This window comes from Podarcis cretensis (genome assembly GCF_951804945.1).
Source record: "Podarcis cretensis genome assembly, chromosome: 2".
Taxonomy (NCBI): domain Eukaryota; kingdom Metazoa; phylum Chordata; class Lepidosauria; order Squamata; family Lacertidae; genus Podarcis; species Podarcis cretensis.
In genome coordinates this window covers 7,923,559-7,944,204 of record NC_137171.1, presented here as the reverse complement: position 1 = coordinate 7,944,204, position 20,646 = coordinate 7,923,559, and the positions used below count along the sequence as shown (strand labels likewise).

Sequence of the window (20,646 nt, the reverse complement as noted above, 5' to 3'; positions counted from 1 at the left end):
GGTCCGTTCTTAACCTGAAACTGTTCTTAACCTGAAGCACCGCTTTAGCTAATGGGGCCTCCTGCTGCTGCTGCTGCTGCGCCGCCACTGCACGATTTCTGTTCTTATCCTGAAGCAAAGTTCTTAACCTGAGGTAATATTTCTGGGTTTGCGGAGTCTGTAACCTGAAGCGTATGTAACCCGAGGTACCACTTTATTTTCAGCGAGGGAGGGCGAGCTGTGCTAATATTTGCTTGTTCCAAATGGTAGGCCGTCAACTGCTGGGACCATCCGCGTTAGTGACATCATGCAAAACAAAGACACCTGTGCAAAACCTTTCGGGGGGGGGCACACATGCTTTCTATGGTCCCAGATTCAAACAGTGGCAGTTCCAGGTAGAAGAAGACCTCCCTTCCTGAAACCTTGCAGAGCTGCTGCTTGTTGGTTGTCAGCACTACTGAATTAGAAGGATCACTCACCTGAGGCTGCTTTATGCATGCTCTTCTTGCTTCAGGTGGTGCCCACATGGTACCCGTGAGCTCACCTGTATCCCCAGAGGCTGTCCCCAGCACCTGGAGGGTCAGTCCCTCCCACTGCTGAAATTACCGTATTTTTTGCTCTATAAGACTCACTTTTCCCCTCCTAAAAAGGAAGGGGAAATGTGTGTGCGTCTTATGGAGCGAATGCAGGCTGCGCAGCTATCACAGAAGCCAGAACAGCAAGAGGGATCGCTGCTTTCGCTGCGCAGCGATCCCTCTTGCTGTTCTGGCTTCTGAGATGCAGAATATTTTTTTTTCTTGTTTTCCTCCTCCAAAAACTAGGTGCGTCTTGTGGTCTGGTGCGTCTTATAGAGCGAAAAATACGGTAAATCTGAAAAAACACTACTGTAACCAATAGACTAGGCCGCAGGTCATGTGTGTGGTGCCCAGGTAAAGGTAAAGGTAAAGGGACCCCTGACCATTAGGTCCAGTCGTGGCCAACTTTGGGGTTGCAGCACTCATCTTGCTTTATTGGCCGAGGGAACCGGAGCATAGCTTCCGGGTCATGTGGCCAGCATGACTAAGCCGCTTCTGGCGAACCAGAGCAGTGCACGGAAACGCCGTTTACCTTCCCGCTGGAGCGGTACCTATTTATCTACTTGCACTTTGACATGCTTTTGAACTGCTAGGTTGGCAGGAGCTGGGACCGAACAACAGAAGCTCACCCCGTCGTGGGGATTCAAACCGCCAACCTTCTGATCGGCAAGTCCTAGGCTCCGTGGTTTAACCCACAGCGCCACCCGCGTCCCCACCGCATCATAGGGATGGGGTGCCCATAACTATTTTGCAAATGTGCCCATCGGCAACCCGTTTTCCTGCATACCCCTTTCTTGAGGGACCTTATCAAGCACTTTTTTAAAGCACTGCAGGACAAATGTTCTTTGGTGAAGCTGGAAACAGGCCTTCACCTTGTCAGTAACTTTTATTACCCTCAATCATACACTAGTGGCCAAAATTGTGGAAACCTTTTGGAAAAAGTGTATTTCTGAGGTTTGATGGCTCATAACACCACCTTTATTTGGAGTAATACCAAAAAATATACCTATCTATGAAAGATAGGGTAATGAAGAAGGTAATGCAACCAAGTTTGTTCAATTATCTGTATTCTATCAAAAGTTATAGCCAAATAACCAGAAAAAGGAAGCGTAACTTGCTTAGGTTGATATGCCGAGCTTGCCTTCATTTGAATGTAGCCAATGAGCACGAGTGTTTAGAGAGCCAATCAGGTGTTATGAGCCATCAAATCTTGGAAATACGCAATTCCGGCCAATAGTGTAGTATCCTTCAAGGCGTCCTTGCTATGATGGGGGTTGTTTTGCAGTGGCTCAAGTTTTCAAGTTCCAGTGAGGCCTCAGAAGGTGGCACTTGTGCTCATCCCTTTGGTCTATGGCAGGGGTCCTCAAACATTTTCAGCAGGGGGCCGGTCCACTGTCCCTCAGACCTTGTGTGGGGGGGTGGACTATATTTTGAAGGAAAAAAAGGAATGAGGGACGATGAGTGGCACGCGAAAGGGCTCCAGAGAGGGGCTGGCACCAACAAAGCCCAGCCCCCTTCCTTCTCTAGGCAGGGCGGGAAGAAGCCAGGAGGAGGGAGGGAGGAGGTGCCGGCGCCGCCGTTTGAGGGAGAGGGAGAGAATGTGCACGCTGGTGATCCACATGGTGGAGATCCACGCAGCGATTCCCAGACCGTCCGCGGACCGGATTGAGAAGGCAATTGGGCTGGATCCGGCCCACGGACCTTAATTTGCCGACCCATGGTCTATGGCATCGGTAGGCCCGGGGGCCGGATCCAGCCCAATCGCCTTCTAAATCCGGCCCACAGGCGGTCCAGGAATCAGCATGTTTTTACATGAGTAGAATGTGTCCTTTTATTTAAAATGCGTCTCTGGGTTATTTATGGGGCCTGCCTGGTGTTTTTACATGAGTGGAACGTGTGCTTTTATTTAAATTGCACCTCTGGGTTATTTGTGGGGCATAGGAATTCATTTATAATTTTTTTTCAAAATATAGTCCAGCCCTCCACAAGGTCTGAGGGACAGTGGACTGGCCCCCTGCTGAAAAAGTTTGCTGACCCCTGGTCTATGGGGTCCTGCAGGGTTCAATTGTGTCTCCTATGCATGGATTTTCAGAAGCTGTCAGTGGTTATTAGCCAGAGTTATGCTACGGTTACAGTCAGAGGCAGTGTGCTTCTGAAGACAGTTGCTGTAAACCAGAGGTATGGGCAGAGCTCGGGTTCTGCTTGTACGTTTCTCAAAGGCATTTGGTCAGTCACAGTGAGAACAGGGATGCCGGACTGGCTTGATGCATCAGGCTCGTCTTCTGCTCTTGGGTCTGCAGTTGCTGTAATAGAATAGATTGAATAGCTGTGGGGCCGCTGTGCATTTCCAGAGACAAGCTGTGTTCGGAGACCAGGGAACAAGCAGACTGTCCCCATTCCTGCAGCTAACTGGGGACTTGTGTACGCGTGTGAGGAAAGGAAGCTAATTTTTGCACATCCAGTTCCACTCCCCTGACGGTACTCAGATGATGTTCCTACGAATCTCCCAACTTAAAATAATTGTGCAAGCTGTAACAACCCCACAATGCACTTGTTGGCTTAGCTAGCACTTCCTTTTTGCAGGAGTGAATGTTGCTGGGGATGGGGGGTGGCCCTGACACTGTCGTCAGTTAAAGTTACTATATCAAAGAAGGAACGTGCTTTCTCCCACCATGTCAACAACAGTCTCTCCAGGCACCCAGGGCTAGAATGTGACACTCCCTGCCTTCAGAAACATCCCCTTTTTGTGGTTTCCTTCCCCTCCCTGCTTCCATCTGGTATTTTCAATTATGATTACACAGAAACCAAACAAAAACACACACATGCACACATCTTCCTATGAGGATTTCCTTCAGCATTTATCAGGACCAACAGACTGGTTACTGGGAGGGTTAAAGGAAACCAACCAGTTTAGCCCCACCCACACAAAATGTATTTATTATTATTATAATTAGCCCTCTTTTTGGCATGGCAACTCAAAACGACTTACTAAAAACGGGGGGGGGGGGGACACATTAAAACTCCCCACCCACTCTAAAAGGCCATAATTAGAAGCCAAATGCCTGGTTAAAAAGGAATGTTTTTGCCTGGCTCCTGAAGATATGTGACAATGGCACTAGGCAAGCCTCCCTGGGGAGAACATTCTGCTAATGAGGAGCCACCACTGAAATGGCCCATTCTCATGTTGCCATCTTCTGGGCCTCTGGTGGAGAGGGTACGTGAGGAAGGGTCTCAGATAATGATCACAGGGTCTAGGTCAGTTCACTATGGTTCTCTTTGGACTTGGCAATATTCAGGTTAGCCACAAAAGAACACAGGAACTGCCTTTCTGGAGCTGAAAGAGGTCCCATTAGGTATGTTGGGAAAGATGGACGGCACAAGGAGAAGGGGACGACAGAGGACGAGATGGTTGGACAGTGTTCTCGAAGCTACCAGCATGAGTTTGACCAAACTGCGGGAGGCAGTGGAAGGCAGGAGTGCCTGGCGTGCTCTGGTCCAGGGGGTCACGAAGAGTCGGATACGACTAAACAACAACACAACAGGTATAGAATTCTGTTTCCAGCAGTGGCCGGACATGTGTTTCTGCATGCTCACAAGGCATGAGGTTTCCTGTTGTGTTTGTAGCCACAGCAGGACCCAACAGAGGCCCTGTGGCAGAGGTGCAGACCCTGGTGGCACAGCAGCATGGGAATATACACACCTCTTGCTGTGCCATCATGACATCATGATGTGAAGTGACGTCATGATGGTGTGGCATGGAGTGCGCATGCAGGGCACCCACAGTCTGCGGTCCAAGTTGGCTCCTCCATCCTTTGGCCAGCCTCTTTCCCACCAGCCGTCCCAAGCGGAGTTCCAGGTATGTCTCATAGTAGCAGAAATAAGACATGCTCAGAAGTACCAGGAATAGAATTCAGAGAAGCTGCTGCATATGCTTTTAGAGGAAATTACAATGACAGCGTGGGTCTCCGGGTTGCAACCTGACAAACCTAATCTGCAAATGCTCAGTAGGGCAGGCAATACTTTTTAGCACGCTAACAGAACTGTCACCTGGTTTTGTGGCTGAGAACAAAACAAGTAGCTTATCTGCTGTTTCCCACAACTCTGTAGGTGTAGAACAATGCTAGAATCACACCGGCTGAGAAAGCAACAAATCCCGCAGGCAGCCAATGAAATGTCTGCCAACGGTTATGAGATCCACGGTTATTTGTTTCCCAGTCCAAGTAGCAAACTTGGTTGCACTTCACTCTTTGTGGCTTTCTGCAAACGATTCTACAGTAGCTTTGGTGAGCCTTTAACTTAATAATAATAATAATAATAATAATAATATTTATTTATACCACGCCCTCCCCAGCCAAGGCCGGGCTCAGGGCAGCTAACAAGCAATAATAAAAACAAGTTGAATGAATGCAACTTAAAAACAAGATTAAAATACAACATTAAAATATAGAAACATTAAAATATTAAAATGCAGCCAGATCACAGGAGGAGAAAGAAAAAAGAAAGAGGGGGAGGGAATCAAATTGGCTCCAAGCCAAAGGCCAGGCGGAACAACTCTGTTTTACAGGCCCTGCGGAAAGAAATCAGATCTAGCAGGGCCCTGGTCTCATGAGGCAGAGCGTTCCACCAGGCCGGGGCCAGTGTTGAAAAGGCCCTGGCTCTGGTTGAGGCTAATCTAACTTCCTTAGGGCCCGGGACCTCTAGGGTGTTGCTATTTATGGACCTTGAGGCTCTCCGTGGGGCATACCGGGAGAGGCGGTCCCGTAGGTACGAGGGAGAGAAACCTCAGGAGAAACTTCCTAATGATATGAGCCATTTGACAGTGGAACAGATTGCCACTGGAAGTGGCGGGCCCTCCACTCTTTGCTGGAGATGATTATGCTAAGATTGGGTGGCCATCTGTCAGGGATGTGGCATAGTAGTTGCAAATTGCATTGCATATTCTGCACTGAGCAGGGGCTGGGCTGAACGACCTCTAAGATCTCTTCTGACTGTAATTTTGTTCTTAGCTCCCCTTGTGGAGCTTCCCAGGGTGGCCCGGGGAGAGGGAAAGACCAGTTCCCCCATAATTTAGCCATAACTTGTCTTCTCTCAGGATGGCAGGGCATTACGATCAAATGCCAAATGGCCAAAGGTATTAATCATCTTGTTCATTTTTGAAAGGAACCCCCCTTTTTAAAATAGTGCAATGGCGGGGACGATGGGGAGGCAAGGCTAGATTTAAGGGCAGACCCAGCTAACCACTCTACAACTCGGAAGGCAGATTTTGGGAGACCATCACCCCAGTTCTATTTCTGGTTGAACCCTAGCGCAGCATTTCCTCTTGGATTCATTAAGTGGCAGTAAGTAAACAAACGAGAGGACAGGGCTCTAGGGAACTCCACTGGGGCTGGGGACTGAGGTCTGGCACATGACTAATACATGGGGGAAAAAACACGAATGTTCAATGCTGCACTTCTAAAAATAATATTTAAAAGGCAGTCAGTCAGTGTGAAGCCTCCCAGGGGGAGGGCAAGGTGCAGCTAAGCCAGCTATGATGTGCATGCCTGTCACTTAAATTTCCAACTCTGGAACACAGCTTGAGAATTAATTGTGAATACCCAACTGTGTCCCCAACTCCATACTTCTGTTAGAAGCTGGTGAATGCCCAATTTCAACCAAAGCATGGTGGGCTGCCCTAAAACATTGGCTCAGGCAGTGGCGTAGCGTGGGTTGTCAGCACCCGGGGCAAGGCAAGTAATTTGCGCCCCCTAACCCATGGATTTGCGCCCCCTAACCCTAACCCCCAGATGTTGCGCCCGGTGCGGCCGGCCCCCCCTGCACCCCCCACGCTACGCCACTGGGCTCAGGATTTCAGTGTTTGATCTAGGGAAGGGTTTGTACCAACACCTGACCAATGAGGAGTTTGTCAGCAAATGGCAGAAAACCATGGCTAGAAAAGCCACCTCTATTGTTCTGTCACCCCCCCCCAACTTTATTACCTGGGTTATGAAGGCGCCCTAAAGACGTTAAAGGAAAGATTATGGGATAATGCACACAGTGACTTGTGATCTCGATCACATGAAGTCTGTAGTCCACTGGCAGTAGGAGTACAATATGGGCATGTCTTTAAGTTAACATCTTACATGAAAAACCTGACAGTACCAAATTATCAAAGGCTTTTCACCAAAGCCAGACTAAACGTCTTTCCTTCTGCAGTGTTGGATGGCAGGTTGAGAGGAGTTCCCTACCAGGACAGATTTTGCTCGTGCGCTCAAGACATTGATTCCATAAAACATATTTTGTTGCTCTGTGCAAAATATGAGCAAGCCAGGGCTGAACTCATATTACCCTTGCTGGTACCTTTCCTGGGAAAATCAGAGGCTCACTATGTTAGGTTCCTATTGGAAGACCGGACAAACGCTAGAACATTAGCAGTGGCAAAGTTTTTATTGGTGGTTGCAAGAACCAATGATCCCTATATTTTGAACAAAATGCTTGTTTAACCTGGAGGTAGGCTGTATGAATTGTGCATTGCTTTATAACGATTTGTTGGGTCTCTGGACCGTAATAAAGATTGTTTTGATAATTGTGAACCCTGTTCTATATTACACCAGTTCACCCTTAGTGCATCCTGCAAGGGAGACCTGCAACAAAATGCTGCAGTGCAGAGAGTGCTCCTGTCCTGAGCTTGGGCCAGCCAAGTTCCTTTCCCAGATAACTTCCTCCCAAGTCCACCCAGTTTCTGATTGGTCCTTCTCAACAGTCAGCCAGCATTCTGTGCTTACTGAACATACATTACTCAGTTTTCATTGGGCTGTTTTGAGGGTTCGCCCCGCCCCTAGAGGGTTTTTCCAGAACATTTGTACTTCTGCAAACCTGAGCCTGCTGCCGCCTCTCTCCTGTGCAGAGATGGTGCCGCCTTGCCTACATTATGATCCGGGGTGGGAAAATCTGTCTATTTTGGTTCCTCTCCATTTTTCTTGTTCCTGTCTTACATTGAATTATCCGCATTTCTGCATTAGTTTGTGCAGTTAGTGAAATCCCCTCCCCCCATATGTGCATTTTAGCCTGATAGACACATTTTTGAAAGCAACGTCCCCTAATATAATGCATTCTATATGCACACATTTTGGTAATATGCATTATTTGCTTGGGGAACTGCATCACAAAAGCTGGAGAACGGCGAACTTTGAAGAGCAGCAGTGTTTCAGTCTGCAAATTGTTCTGGAAAGTGAGAATTAGGTACACTCACATAAAAATCCAAACCAAACCAATTTTTCTACCCCATCCCTAATAAGGATCCACACTTGGGGGGATGAGTTTTTAGGTTCAGTTTGGTATTAGAGATTCAAGATCTAAATTTAATCTTTTGTGTAATCTCATGTCTCTTGCATTCAGGTTAAACCTTAGTAATGACATGACCAGGTGATTTAAACCAAATAATGGTTGTTCTGACTACTCAGCCACCGTCTCCTAGACACCACCGGCAGAAGGCAAGTTAGGTGAGGAAGCAGACAAAGGAGACAGGTAGAAAATGTCCTACATAAGAAATGTCCTTCTGAGTAGAATATTTTACTGTGCTTGATGAAATTTGGCTTGGCTGGCAGGTGTCAGATAAAATCGAACCAGGGGTGTATAGGAGGGGATCCCCAACATTATGTGTTACATGTTTTGAGGCCTTTGGAAAGGAAGAGAGCCATGCTTAGCACAAAGGTTCTTTCTTTGAAAATATGACTTTCTGTAAGTGACTCAACACCCCTCCCCTAAGATTTCTCCCTGTCCAATGTTTGTGCCAATGAGCAAACACTTGATCCGACTCATACCTAAAGTTCTTGGGCACACAACTAGGGTTGCCATATTTCAAAAAGTAAAATCCCCCCAAATAGTTGAGCTTTTTATTTATTTAGGAAATGCAAAATGCAGCTGTTTCCCCTGCTTTTTCCATCGCGTTGCCATGCATCTGGGACATTCAGCAAAATTCCCCCATGACACCATTTTTACACCTCAAAATATTAGGAATTATCCTGACTTATGGCAAGCCAACACACAACAGAATTCTGTCCCTTCTCACAGAATTGAGGCAAAAGCTGCTCAGCTATAACTATATGAAAGAGTCTAATGTTTGTAACGGTGACTATATAACATAGGAATGGTGGTTCAAACAAAATGACAAACCATTACAAACACTGGACTCACCATTTCATACAGTTATTCGTACAATGAATTACTGGAGGAAAAACCCATATTTTACAGATATTTATATCCAGTGCTTTTTTTCTGGGGGGACGCAGGGGGTACACATACCCCTAAACACTTTGTGAATCTAAATTGAAGGGCAGTATTTCAATATGAGTATCCCAAAACATTTTTTTTAAGAAAAAAAGCACTGTTTATATCCTTTCAACAGAGGGGACAAAAGACTGGTTAAAGCAGGGGTTGGCAACCTAAGACAACAGTGCCCCATGGGGTTGTTTAACCGGCCCCCGAGCCACCCCTGAACCAAGCCGCCTGCTCGGCGAATCCCTGCGTGCTGCGCTAAACTGGCGCAGCGCAGCATGGGGACTCGCTTCCACGGCGCTGGAAATCGTGTCTGCTGGAAATCGTGTCTGCTGACCCCTGGGTTAAAGTACAGTGGTACCTCAGGTTAAGTACTTAATTTGTTCCGGAGGTCTGTACTTAACCTGAAACTGTTCTTAACCTGAAGACCACTTTAGCTAATGGGACCTCCTGCTGACGCCGCGCTGCGCCTCTGGAGCATGATTTCTGTTCTCATCCTGAAGCAAAGTTCTTAACCTGAAGCACTATTTCTGGGTTAGCGGAGTCGGTAACCTGAAGTGTATGTAACCTGAAGCGTATGTAACCTGAGGTACCACTGTATATGTGTGTGTGAAGGGACACCTAATTTACATTAAAACAGTTTTGCGTACCTTATTGCAACACAGATATAAGGTAGGGGAGGAGAACATTGTAGGGAGCCCAGCAATGTCTGAAACACAACTCACAGCCAGCTTGGCCAGTGATCTGGAATGATGGGAGCTGGAGTCTGGCAACATCTGAATGGCCACACAGGTACCCCACCCTGATGTATGACATTCAAAACTGTACTGGAACAATCCGGGCAAGAGGCAGGGAACCCCCCCTTCCCCTCCTCCCAATTTTGTCTAATCTCTGCTTTCTGAGATACATTTTTGGAGAAGTGAAAGAGCAGGCCATCTATGCGCCCCTCCCATAGTATTACCAAAGTAAACGAAACCTCTCTGTAACGGTACCTTCTCTTGGGCTCTGCTGAATTGCTTTTGGACCCGCTTCGCAAACAACCCAGCGCCTCCGGTCTTGCCCTCTGCCATGGCTGCATCTAGTTGTGCAGTTTCTTTTTTCAGCATCCAGTTGTGGTTTAATTCTTTCTTCTTCTTCTTCTTTTTTAACTTCCGTGGAAGGAAGTTTAAGAAAGGGGTGTCAGCTGTCACCAGGCTTGGCATCCGTTTAACCATCAGTTTTGGGGCGTGTGTGTCTCCTCAGCTGAACGCTGGGTAAGCGAGGCTTTCTTCACAGGAACAGAACAGCAGTGACTTGTTAAAATCGGCATTTCGTCCGTTTCAAAGTTATTTTGCAATTCTGAGACTGTGAGGTACACTCACATCCTCTTCTTCTGCAAAGCAAGTGTTCTAATGGCTGTTTTACTCTGAGATATGTGAAGTATTTTGAAATGGATGAAGTGCTGATTGAAACACGTTTTATTATTGTGCGATATGTTGCAATCTGCCATGTGGCCTTGCAGTGAAGACCTAGGCACAAATGATGGAAAATAAGGTGGAAGAGAAATGACTTGCTAGATCAGGCCAAAAAGGTCAAATTCTGGATACGGCTTTGTGTCTAGAAATTTCTCTCAGTGCTTGCTTTATTTATTTCCAAAAAATGTTTCAAAGGTGGTATAGGACAGATCTCTCTCTCTCTCTCTCTCTCTCTCTCTCTCTCTCTCTCTCATAATAATTTTTTTATGTTCATAGTAGAGAGAATGTATACACGACGACTATCTAAAAAATAACAATGTTCTAAACAACATCAAATTATACCAAGGGTGCCTCTCTGTCAGCATTCTGTGGAAGAGATCCAAGTGCATCCTGGGAAATTTAGGTTTTCACAATTAAAGTGGATTAATGGGCTCAGAGCACTGGAAAGTGTGGAATGAACAAACGACTAATGGGAAGATGTATAAAACACCAAGCAAGCAGATCTGGAGGAATATAGGATGAAGGCTCCTTTTCATGTAACAGATCAGAACAAAAGTTTAGTAAAGAGCATCTGTAACCTAATGCCTGTATAAAAGTTGTCCACCAAATCAGGATGAATGCTCAATAAATAGGTTATCTGAAGGAACCTAAATTCCATGTAGTGTACAGTAGAAAATGGGCAACTCACCCTTCAGGGAAAAAGCTCTCACTGTGCTTCCACAGTGAAGTCCCACTGTGCAAGCAGAAGTCTGTTCCACTCATGCATAGACAGTTCTAGGTACCACCCCAAAAACAGAAAGCTTGTGATGACTTGTTCAGATATGGTCATTTTGCAATTTCCCCATATTATTGATATTTTGATTTTAGAGTCAACTGCTGTATAGAATCAACTACAGTGGTACCTTAGGTTACATACGCTTCAGGTTAAAGACTCCGCTAACTCAGAAATAGTTCCTCGGGTTAAGAACTTTGCTTCAGGCACTTCTGGGTTAGCGCCATCGCCTAATGGCGGATTCCCTCCGAGCTCCGGAGGGAATCGGCTCAGTAGGGATCGGGTTCGGCTGCGCTGGCGACGCGGGGACCCTTAAAAACCACAGGCGCGGATGCCTGTGGACTTGGTAACTCGGTGGGCACCATTAGCGCCCCCGACCCGCAAAAGAGCCTTTTTAAAGGCTACGGAACGGGGGATGGGGAGCGGCGTGGTGCTGAGAGTCTTCTGCTTCCCCTGCTGAGCGAAGCCGCATGCCATGGACGGAGAGCGCTGACTTTTTCCTTTGAACATTCGGACCGAAAGCAACAACCCGTGAGTAATACGGAAATTGGACTTAAAAGGGAAATTTCTTCTTTTAAATTCGGCACGATCGGGGGAGGTGTAAAAAGGAAGTTCGCCCCCCCGCCTTGTAGATAATCTAAAGCAAGGATTAGACAACTAAAGTTGAGAGAAACATCTTCGTCTTTTTTGAAGAGAAAACTATTAATTTCGCGATTGGACAGTACAATTAATTTTGCTGGAGGATAAGAATCGGTTTGGAAAGTTAAAGTGTAACCCCCCGAGACCCGGGAGTGATCCGCGAGAGAGATACAGAAGACTTTGACAGCTGTCAAATTAGCTGTCAAAGTTGGGGAATAAAAGGAAACTTTGTTTTTGGTAACTCTGCTGGTTAGATTTTCTTTAATTTGGATACAAATTGTTGGGAACAAAGGAAAATAAGTTACATTGGACTTTTAGATTGAAACTGGAAAGATACTAAGTAAACATAATCCCCCTAGAGGGGATTTTTGAGACATTGCAAGAAATGGCTGCAAGTGGAAAATTACTCACTGAGCTGAATAGGACCTTCTATCTCCTGGGAAAGCTCCAGGAACTCCAGGGAGAGCTCCAGGACCAGAGCGATATTTTGGCTACAAGGGTAATAACATTGAATGAAACAGTAAATAATCTTACTGGAACAGGAAGAGACTTGACACAAGTCTTTGTTGTTGAACCAAAAGCCCTTGAGGTTGGAACAGAAGCCGTTGCAGCTGGGAAGAAGAAATCTGATAAATCTGAGAAAGTGGTACAAGAGATATATGAGGATTTGGTGGAAAATGAAGGTGAAGCTACAATGTTGTGGAAGATCAAGCTAGACCAGAGGCCTGGTAGCACAAATTTGATTAAGATGGAAGTTGGAGCTTTTGGAACATATAGACTTAAAAGATTTAAGAAACAAAATTTGAGCTCCACTTTTAAATACAGAGGCCTGCTTGGAAGAAAAATGGACATTATTGGGACAGAGCTTCTTCGAGAGTTGGTGTTGAATATAAAGGACTGTCAAAAAAACCGGCAGAGAGAAATTGAGAGAGGTCCAAGAGCCTCGGAAGTTTGGGATCCAGGTTGAGAATAGATGGACTGATGGACATTGGTTTGGGGATCAAAACCGGGAAAGGGAGGGTGGGATTTGGGAATCCAAAGGGTGTTAAAACATAATTTGTTAAGTTCTTTTTTATATATATTTTTTGCAACTTTATGGAATGTGGGAAAATCGTGGAAGGGAAATTTGGGTCGACTTTAGGAAAAAGGTTTAAGATTAAGTTAAAATTGGGTTTTTTAAATTAAATAGATATAAGGTTCTTAAAAACAAATTGAGGAACGGAAGAAAAAAGAAAAGGAAAATAACAGCATGATTTAAACAAATTATTAAGTTAAGATTGAGAAATAAGATAAGAACTTGTTGAGCGGTTAACATAAACTGGAATACAAGAAGGGGAGGGGGGAGGAGGCCTGAGAAATAAGGTGAAGGAAAATAAGGTTTTTTTTAAATATTATGTGTTTTTTAATTGTTTTCTTTTTTGATATTTTTTTTGTTCTTTTAATTTTTGTCTTTTGTCTTTGTATTATTTGGAAAATTTCAATAAATATTAATAAAAAAAAAAAAGAACTTTGCTTCAGGATGAGAACAGAAATCGCACGGTGGTGGCTCGGTGGCAGCGGGAGGCCCCATTAGCTAAAGTGCTGCTTCAGGTTAAGAACAGTTTCAGGTTAAGAACGGACCTCTAGAACGAATTAAGTTCTTAACCCGAGGTACCAGTGTTCTACAAAATAAAGAAGGAACAAAGTAGTCCAATATACAGTTTTATTTTTCTGTGAGGTTGCAGTTTTCCACCATCGGAACTTGCTGGGAAATGGCATTAACCTCCGGTACAAATTTAGTCTTGTTCGGTTTGAGGAAGTTACCTGAAAGAAGAACTTACAGGGGAAAAAACTTCTTATGAAGTCAAACACTATTAAAGAAGAAGAAGAAGAAGAAGAAGAAGAAGAAGAAGAAGAAGAAGAAGAAGCCGCCGCCAAAGACCAACAACACACCAACTGGTTAAGGGAACTGCAGTTGTGGGAGCAGACAAAGGCTTGAGGTTGTACAGCAGCCAACAAGTTGAGCATCTCTGCAGATGAAAGTTGTGTTTTATGGTAGTCCACACCTTGACCTGTGGGTTGTATTCAGGGGCTCAAGACCCTTACCTCCTCCTCCTCACATAAGCTGATAGATTGCCACTAGAATATCTGCATTTTGTGAAGAATGCTGGGCACCCTTTTTTATTTTTAAAAAAGACAAATCATGATAATGATGATGGACCAAGCTAAAATGGTGAAAATGACCGGGAAAATCAGAAACTAAGAAGATAGAAACTTTAACAAGGAATGGGGAAAATTTATAAGTTATCTGAGAGAACACTGAAAACAACTAAAAACTTTGGCAGGATCATAGCAACACTTGTAATGTATGAAAAACTAAGGTAAAAATGGATTTTAAAGAAAAATGGAGAAATTATAAAATGCAGTAGAAATGTTTGACAATGGAAACCGTGGAGCGGGGGAGGGAATCCTATATGTTTATGATTATCGTTTAAATTCAAATGTATATTGTAAAACTGAATATATATTTTTTAAATAAAAAAGACAAGTCGTAACAGTTACTGGGGTGGTGGAGGGGTGGTAAGCCATGGCAGTTAAACTTAGCAAAGTTTGATAAATAAGTATTAAGTCTTAAGCTTCAAGGTATTTTATGGTAAGATAAGGTTAAAATAAATTAAGGCAAATTGAATGACAGAATAAAGTAGTGAAAGATGGAAGGATTTGTTGACTTAATTAACAGGTTAGGTTTTTAAAGATAAATTATTTAATTGAAAATTGAATGTTATTAGGTGAAAATGCAAAGTTATAATATATTAAGATGAATTATCAAGATAAAAGGAAAAATGGAAAGGATTTGCTGAAATTATTAATTGAACTAGAATACAAAAAAGGGAGGTGTGAGGAGGTCAGGGAAACAAGTGAATGAAAGTTAAGATATGAAAAGGATGACGTGTTTTTTCTTCTTTTTTAAATTGTTTTAATACTATTTTTATTTCTTTTTGTGTGTACTTTGTATTTTTTGCTCCTTTTTTCTTTTATATTTCTGTAACCTTTTTGAAACTTCAATAAATATTATTTATTTAAAAAAAATAAACTTAGCAAAGTTTGTAGTGCAGATGGACTTCGTGACAAAGCAAAATGATACAGCAAGCTTCCGCCTTGATCCTGGAGCCCCCCCAGTTTCTCCCAGCCATTGGAAGGGGGCTCCTGGGTGGGGGGCAGCAGCTTTGGGAAGGAGGCAGTTGGGCTCTAGGAGTCCTCCCATCTCTTGCCCAAAGCCTTACAAATCCTTCCTCTTGTTGCTTCTTCAGGCAAGCTTTTGGGTAGGTTAGAATCCACCAAATTCAGCCTGCCTTAAATTCATAGCCAATTGTTGTGACTTTGGATTTATTGTACAACAGTGACCACCTTAGCTGGGGCATTAGGGGGACTAGTGAGCACATTCTAAAGTTTGAGCTAAGATTAGCCAGAGGCGCAGTCTTGAAACCAGGCCCTAGTATACGTTGTAGGAGCTATAGTAGCAGCACCTCTCACTGTGGGTCCTTCCCCTGCCAGTGATGTAACAGGGATTATTGTTGGGCAGGATCTGACCAGATGGAGGTAAAGCACCAAGCTGCACGTACCCTGTTGAGACTTGGGACTCAGCTACATTAGTAAAACAACAACAACAGCAGCACTTTGAATGCATTATAATCATGCAACACCAGATGGTGCTGGAGAGCAAAAAAAAAATTATTTGCTATTTTACATAGCGCTTTTTTTCTTTCGGTATAAGAATTTAATTTCTGACTTATTATATTGTTTCCTGCCCCCCTGTGTGTAGATCTGCCCTTGCACTTTGAGAGAGATGAAGCAGTGCCAATGTCACAGCTGCCAAGGGGTGGTGACACCAGGTGGAGAAGTGAGAAAAGAAGGGACAACAGAGTTTTCTTCCAAGACAGTGCAGAAAAGAGGAACGACCCATTTATTTTTAACTATACTTCATGCTTCTTCAGAGGGAACAGAGGTGAGTAACCATAATTCCTAACATGATCACATGCCATACCCATGTAACCAGAAGCTAAGTAAAGAAATGCAATTTTTGGCTGTTATCTGCAAGAGATGTGCATAGGTTTTTCCCCCCAGGTTCTCTTGGACTTCATAACCCTCTGTACATATTTTTACAAAGCCACTAGCAGCCTCATAGCTGGTGTAGATTGGGAATTGGAGAGGAGGGAGAAATCAGTGCAGTTTTGAAAGGCTCAGTCTTCCATCTTGATTCAAAATGGCACCCAATTGTATGTAAATGTAGACAAAAACCTCCTCCTTTATCTCAGGAACCATCATGAAAAGAATTGGTCACGATACCTTGAGAGGTGTCCAAATGGACAAACGACTGTCCAAAACACGTATCAGACTGGATCAAAGACCACACTAAAAACTAGTACCTTGGTTTTTGAACAGCTTAGTTCTCGAACATTTTGGCTCCCGAATGCCGCAAACCCGGATGTGGTTGTTCTGGTTTGCGAACTATTTTTGGAAGCCAAACGTCTGATGGGGCTTCCAATTGCAGGAAGCTCCTGCAGCCAATCAGAAGCTGCGCTTTGGTTTCTGAATGTTTTGGAAGTCGAATGGACTTGTGGATTCCTTTTGACTTCCAAGGTACGACTGAATTGAGATGTTGTGGACTGCTCATGACTGTCCCATGTCTCTTTCCTCATGCGTCATCTGCTAGTGCCCACTGCAGTCATTCCCCAATCTAAGGTCCCCCCAGATGAAAAAATCATGGAGAGAGCTATCAATGGCTACTAGTCAGAGGCAGTAATGCCTCTGAATGCCAGCTGGAAACTAAAGACAGATTCTGCTTGGGCATCTGGTTGGTCACTGTGAAAACAGGATGCTGGACTGAATGGGCCCCTGGCCTGATCTAGAAGGTTCTTCTCATGTTCTGCATGGGGCTGTTGTCTGAGCAATATGTCTACCTAGACCTATGCAAACTGGTCCTTGTTGTTGTTTAGTCGTTTAGTCGTGTCCGACTCTTCGTGACCCCAGAGCACGCCAGGCACTCCTGTTTTCCACTGCCTCCCGCTGTTTGGTCCAACTCATGCTGGTAGCTTCAAGAACACTGTCTAGCCATCTCGTCCTCTGTCATCTCCTTCTCCTTGTGCCCTCTTTCTTTCCCAACATCAGGGTCTTTTCCAGGGAGTCTTCTCTTCTCATGAGGTGGCCAAAGTATTGGAGCCTCAGCTTCAGGATACAGTGGTACCTTGGGTTACATACGTTTCAGGTTACATACGCTTCAGGTTACAGACTCCGCTAACCCTGAAATAGTGCTTCAGGTTAAGAACTTTGCTTCAGGATAAGAACAGAAATCGTGGTCCAGCGGTGCGGCGGCAGAAGGAGGCCCCATTAGCTAAAGTGGTGCTTCAGGTTAAGAACAGTTTCAGGTTAAGAACGGACCTCGGGAACAAATTAAGTACTTAACCCGAGGTACCACTGTATGTCCTTCCAGTGATAAGTCAGGGCTGATTTCCTTCAGAATGGAGAGGTTTGATCTTCTTGCAGTCCATGGGACTCTCAAGAGTCTCCTCCAGCACCAGAATTCAAAAGCATCCATTCTTCGGCGATTCTTTATGGTCCAGCTCTCACTTCCATACATCACTAATCTGAACCTACTTGCTACCAATCCCCCATGGGCAGTTCAGAAGGACACACCATATGGCTAATTGGTTTTGGAAACGAAGGATCTTTCAGAAAGCAGACCTTTCAGAACCATTTCAGCTTGCTGTTCCAATAAATAAAAAAATAAATTTGAAATCCCCAGGGCCTGCCCAAACTCTTGGGTGTGCCTAAACCAGCTTTATGGATCCCAGACCTTATGTGAACTCTGTTGTTTAGTGGTGCAAAATTATGTGACTGGGTAGTATTTCCAGAACAACACTTGCTCTGCAACTTCATTGCTGCTGTTCCTATTTGGCTGTAGGGAGATACGTCCCACACATATATTGTTCTGTGCCCTTTTGCTGATAAATGTTGTGGTCACTGACAACCGCATGAAAATTAATGGTTCTGGAGATAAAAGGGCAGGAAAATGGTTGCCAATTTGGAATCTCTCCACAGACCCCAATGGCTTTTGTATAAATATCCTCCAATGTTTGACTCAAGATACGAAATACTCAGAAGCAATTAAAAAGTTCGTTGTGTGGCAGTAAGGGAGCAACACCCTACTTTCATGGGGTCTGATATACCCAGCCAATATATATATATATATATATATATATATATATATATATATATATATATATACTGTGTGTATTTGTGTGTGTGTGTGTGTGTGTGTGTGTGTATATATATATATATATATATATATATATATATATATATAAATTTTGGAGTCCAACATATTTATACAGAATACACTTAAAACATGAGGACTGATCAAAGGGAAGACTTGAAGCTAATATTTTTCTCAAAAGCAGCTTCCAACATTAGCCTGCTATTTAACTAACTCTCTCTCTCTCTCTCTCTCTCTCTCTCTCTCTTTCACACACACACACGCACACACACACACACACACACTGTTCAAGAGCAATTTGAAAGTAAGCAAAGTCAGACAAGGTTCTCTCGTAAAATAGAATTTTAAGTTTTATTATTTCCAGTTGGAAATTTACCCAAGGCAGGTCTTTGCCTTTCAGCTAAAGCCTTCCTGGAAATGAACACAATGGGAAAACCAATGTCACCTTCTGCATTCAAAATCTAGGGAAACAGTCAGCACCTTTGGTCTTTCTTCAAAAAACCCCATAAACAAACGGCTTTTAAAGTGTAGTGTGCTCAAAAACACCCAATTCTTAGGATGTTCTGGAGGTACATTTTCCTTCAAATTCACCTCTACACTTTGCATTAAATGGACAGTGCAATAGCTAATCAAGCTATGGATAAGAAGAGGCTCAGTGTGAAGTCACGACGAAGCTTTGTGGCTGAACAGCATCTTGGGCTTGCATTTGGAAAAAAATAAAAATCCCCACCTCCAGTGACATCCCCAAAACAAATAAGCTGCTTTTCTTAACAGCATACAAAACAAATGAGGAAAACAGAGATTTGCTCCATCAGGCAACTGAAACTAGCAGTACTAATTTACTTCAGCAGGTGTTTTTGTAAAGACAGGCACGCACACACTCATCCCCTGTTGGGTAGTCTCTACAATCCTATCCACGAAGGTGATTCTGCAGGCTTCAGCAGCATCCGTTCCCTCAAAGCAAGCAGCTTCTCCAGCTGGTCTTAAAAAATATAGGCACATTAAGCAGCTTTCCTTGCTCTAAGGCATCACAGTGTACAATCAAGGTAATGAGAGGATCCAGACGGAAAGTAGTACTTTCTCCTTGTGCAGGAAGTTGTCAAACTGTGCAGACTACACAAACAGGTGTGTGGGGGTCAAGTTCATGTCAAAGGCCTCTGTAGGTCTGGATTGCAGCGATCAGAAAGGCACACCAGGTCCCTGACATTGGGAGTCGTAAGGAAGGGCCTAGCAAAAATGCTACCCTTCCATCATTCCTTTGTTTGAGGTCCAGGGAGTACCTCTCCCCTCGCAAGTCCCCTTTTCTTTGGTAAAGGGATAAAGCTGCCTTGAGTATGCTTTAAAAAAGAGAGAAAGGGACTTATTTGCAGCACGATGGTGAGAGGCCTGATGAGGTAAGGCACTGGCAACGGGCTGTGCAAAGAGGTGAAGATTTCAGCCACAAAACAATACCACACTCCAGTGTTACACTATTGGAAAATGCAGTCCTAACCTACTGAAATTTTTTGGGGGGTAACAGTTTCTGCACTACCCACCAGCATCTGTGTGCAAGATCTTTGAGGGGGGGGAACATAGCTGAGAAACTCTTAGAAATGTCCCCCCAGAGTCTTTACAATGCAGTTTCTCCTTCCACAGTCTCCGTGTGGTCAGAAAATGATTTTCCTATGTAACAGAGTTTAAAGTCATTCTTATCTTTGGCATCAGTTATTTTCTAAACTATCCCACAGGTAAACTATTTCTTAGGACAGGCTCTGCACCTCCGCAAGCTGCTACTTTCTACGCCGCTCACAGCATACAAAAGTTAAGAGGAAAAAAATATTTTACATCCTATCAACGTCCCCCCCGCCTCCTTTAAATAAAAACCACCGTTGTTGTCCGTCTCACAATATGGAGCTTTGATTAACAATACTTATGGTACTCTAAAGGGCAAACTCACCAGCTTGGAATTTTACTTAATTAAAAAGAACTAAAGATACACCAAGGTTTGCTGTGTCCTCTTTTGACCATCCCATCCCACAAAGGCACAAAAGTGTTTTGTAAGTCAAGTGTGATTACGCAGCATATTTGACTGGGTTCCCTTCTTTCTCTGAACTTGTCCTCTGTCTTCTTGTTAGTGGAGTTAAGAGAAGAGAACTTTCACAAGAGGACCTTGGCAACAGGCTACGTGGTTTTGGCCAGGACTGCTTAGCTGAAGTACCAAAGCTGGTGGGGATCTGCAGAGTTGCAGGAAACCATGGAAGGATGCTCTACCCTTGCAGACAGACATTTGTTAGATGCCACATTTTTAAGAAGGTGATCCTAAAAAAAGAAGAAATTGAAGAGCATTGCCTTAGATCACTGCAAAATCCATCCAAGCCCAGTATTCTATCCCTCAGAGACGTAGGAGAGATTCCTATGAGCAATTAGAAAAGGAGAACACAAAGCTGATAGATTCCCCCTGTATCCTCACAGAGTGTGATATATGGATATTATACCTCTGTACCTATAGCTCAAGGTGGGTTAAACCACAGAGCCTAGGGCTTGCCGATCAGAAGGTCGGCGGTTCGAATCCCTGCGACAGGGTGAGCTCCCGTTGCTCTGTCCCAGCTCCTGTCAACCTAGCAGTTCGAAAGCACGTCCAAGTGCAAGTAGATAAATAGGTACCGCTCTGGAGGGAAGGTAAACGGCGTTTGCGTGCGCTGCTCTGGTTCGCCAGAAGCGGCTTAGTCATGCTGGCCA

General features: G+C 44.3%; 2 protein-coding genes across 3 annotated transcripts in view; both read right to left on the bottom strand.

The window, feature by feature from the left end:
* Positions 1-10,028, bottom strand: part of BIN2 (bridging integrator 2) — a 42,568-nt gene extending 32,540 nt beyond the window's left edge. The window contains exon 1 of the mRNA XM_079966704.1: positions 9,803-10,028. Within this exon, the coding sequence (XP_079822830.1) occupies positions 9,803-10,024 (222 nt within the window). The 5' untranslated portion in view covers positions 10,025-10,028. The remainder of the gene's footprint in view (positions 1-9,802) is intronic.
* A 9,455-nt stretch (positions 10,029-19,483) lies between these two features.
* Positions 19,484-20,646, bottom strand: part of GALNT6 (polypeptide N-acetylgalactosaminyltransferase 6) — a 64,262-nt gene continuing 63,099 nt past the window's right edge. For both annotated transcript variants that reach the window (XM_079966717.1, XM_079966716.1), the window contains exon 11: positions 19,484-20,226. In XM_079966717.1, the coding sequence (XP_079822843.1) occupies positions 20,113-20,226 (114 nt within the window). In that variant the 3' untranslated portion in view covers positions 19,484-20,112. The remainder of the gene's footprint in view (positions 20,227-20,646) is intronic.